Source organism: Corticium candelabrum, chromosome 3 (assembly GCF_963422355.1).
Source record: "Corticium candelabrum chromosome 3, ooCorCand1.1, whole genome shotgun sequence".
NCBI lineage: Eukaryota > Metazoa > Porifera > Homoscleromorpha > Homosclerophorida > Plakinidae > Corticium > Corticium candelabrum.
The window spans coordinates 7286036-7288535 of record NC_085087.1 but is presented as its reverse complement, the minus strand read 5'-3'; the positions used below and the strand labels follow the sequence as shown (position 1 = coordinate 7288535).

At 41.5% G+C, this 2500-nt stretch overlaps 1 protein-coding gene across 1 annotated transcript in view; it reads left to right on the top strand.

The window, feature by feature from the left end:
• LOC134176919 (mortality factor 4-like protein 1) overlaps nt 1-2500 on the top strand; it is a 7781-nt gene that overhangs the window by 2165 nt on the left and 3116 nt on the right. Inside the window, exons 5-8 of the mRNA XM_062643603.1 lie at nt 1215-1270; nt 1333-1425; nt 1932-2008; nt 2076-2178. Coding sequence (XP_062499587.1) covers nt 1215-1270; nt 1333-1425; nt 1932-2008; nt 2076-2178 — 329 coding nt within the window. The remainder of the gene's footprint in view (nt 1-1214; nt 1271-1332; nt 1426-1931; nt 2009-2075; nt 2179-2500) is intronic.

The following is a 2500-nucleotide window of genomic DNA, read 5'->3' as shown; positions in this document are numbered from 1 at the left end:
ATTTCAGGTTGCAGGGGGTGGCAACTGCTTCTGCATTCTGATGTTGTTTTACTTCTGCTTGAAATCAATGTTGGTTTTCATTGGGTTTAAACTGTTACCTTGTCATGCCTATCATACTAAAGTATGTTATCTAAATGAGACTAAAATCTCACACAACTGAGCAATCTTTGTCAATTGCTCAGTTAGTAATACAGATTTCAAAATTGCTAATTGAAAGTTACTTTACTGGCTTAAATATGGTAGATAGATAACTTCTTCTTTTGGCCCATAATTTTGAGCTACTGGTCAATACAAGCAGTTGTGGGATCTTCACTGCATTAAGCTAATATTAACAACAATTAAGCAAAAACTGTACACTAGAAGTGGAGATTTGTACAAATCTGTGCAGTTCTTCTATTTATAAATAGTTGCTGATGTTGTATACGAAATCAGAATGGCCGATTAAGTTTATCAATGGCCGGTCAAAATTGAATGTGATCTGACATTTGTCTGGCTAATGAGAAAAATTATATTGATCATTGCATACATACACACACACACACACACACACACACACACACACACACACACACACACACACACACACACACACACACACACACACACACACACACACACACACACCACAGAAACTAATCTTCATGAGGTTAAAGTAGGTGCCTCTTCCTGATTTTGACCAAGTCGTCACGATTTTACACTTTGTAAGTATTAACTGGGTCTACGACTCTTGTCTGGCAACTCCTCTACTACATTTTGCATTTGTTTGTGATTGCAATTGAAGATGCAATTTCTGTATGTACTATTGACAGTTTCAAGCTCATTTGGTGGGTGTGTGTGTGTGTGTGTGTGTGTGTGTGTGTGTGTGTGTGTGTGTGTGTGTGTGTGTGTGTGTGTGTACATGTGTGTGTACATGTGTGTGTGTGTGTGTGTACATGTGTGTGTATATGTGTGTGTACATGTGTGTGTACATGTGTGTGTGTGTGTGTGTGTGTGTGTGTGTGTGTGTGTGTGTGTGTGTGTACAAGTGTGTGACCAAATTTTTGCCTCAACTACTACAGTTGTCAAATGAAACCATAACAAGGTAAAATGTCTAATAATGAATTAGCACTCCAGTCAGGCAAACTCTTCTCACAATTTCAAGTGCATCTTCATCATAACAATTTCCATATGAACATACAACTACACGTGTACAACGACATTTGTTGTTGTTATAGAAGGCGAAGGTTTACCTCGACGAAAACGAGGAAGATTTGGTGTTGTGATAGGAGCTGTAAGGGTTTTGTTTGATGAGTATGGTGTTGTTGGTTTTATTGATTTTAATGTTTTGAGAAGCTGCACAGTCGGATTGAGATGCGTGTCAATATACCCGAAGGCCTGAAACAGTGTCTGCTGCTGGATTGGGAATTTGTGACGAAACAGAAACAGGTGAATGTCTGTATGGGTTTTCTGTGTAAACTGGTTGGGTTGACAGAAATGCGAGAGAAAATCACATACAAAATGACACACACACACACACACACACACACACACACACACACACACACACACACACACACACACACACACACACACACACACACACACACACACACACACACACACACACACACACACACACACACACACACACACACACACACACACACACACACACACACACACACACACACACACACACACACACACACACACACACACACACACACACACACACTAGACAGAGAGATCGGCATAATAAACGGACACAATGGACAGACAGATTGTCATGCAAGCAAGTTGACAACAGTGAATAACCGTGCATCCACGACCCGCACAAACAGACAAGAAGAACCATCAATCGTGGCTTCTACAAACAGTCAAACTATCAGACAATCACATCAACATCGGTAGCAATCATTGTCACTCTGCCACACAACTGTGTTCCCTTCCAGGTTGTTAAGCTTCCGAGTGCGATGCCGGTTGACAGAATATTAGCCAAGTATGTGGAAAGAAACAACGAAAATGAGAAGTAACGACAGCAACCAAGTCTCGCCGTCACAGTCATTGGTTTGTCACTTTACATTTCCTTTCTGTAGGAAAAGTATTATACAAGAAGCGACACTCGGTATACGCGACTACTTCAACGTTCTGCTGGGAACTCGCCTGCTGTTTGAATCCGAACGACCACAATTTGATGAGGTCAGTATCTTAGTTTTAACAAGTTGGCCAACAGATCAACGGATGGACAGACAGATAGACAGACAGACAGACAGATACTTTATTCTCATACAGACTCCAGGGTTCTAGCCAGTCATACTAAGGGGTGGCAGGCCGCCATGCCTTTCTTCTCAAAATGAGATGCCCACCACGCTTTGGTATCGACCGCCACTCGATGTGAACAAACATTGCAGTTGGAATTAGTGGCTGAGTTCACTACTACAAGAATAGGAAACACAAGTATGCACTACTCATTGTTGACTTTGACCATTTACAGAGAGTGCTACTTATGGCCTTAGCAGGT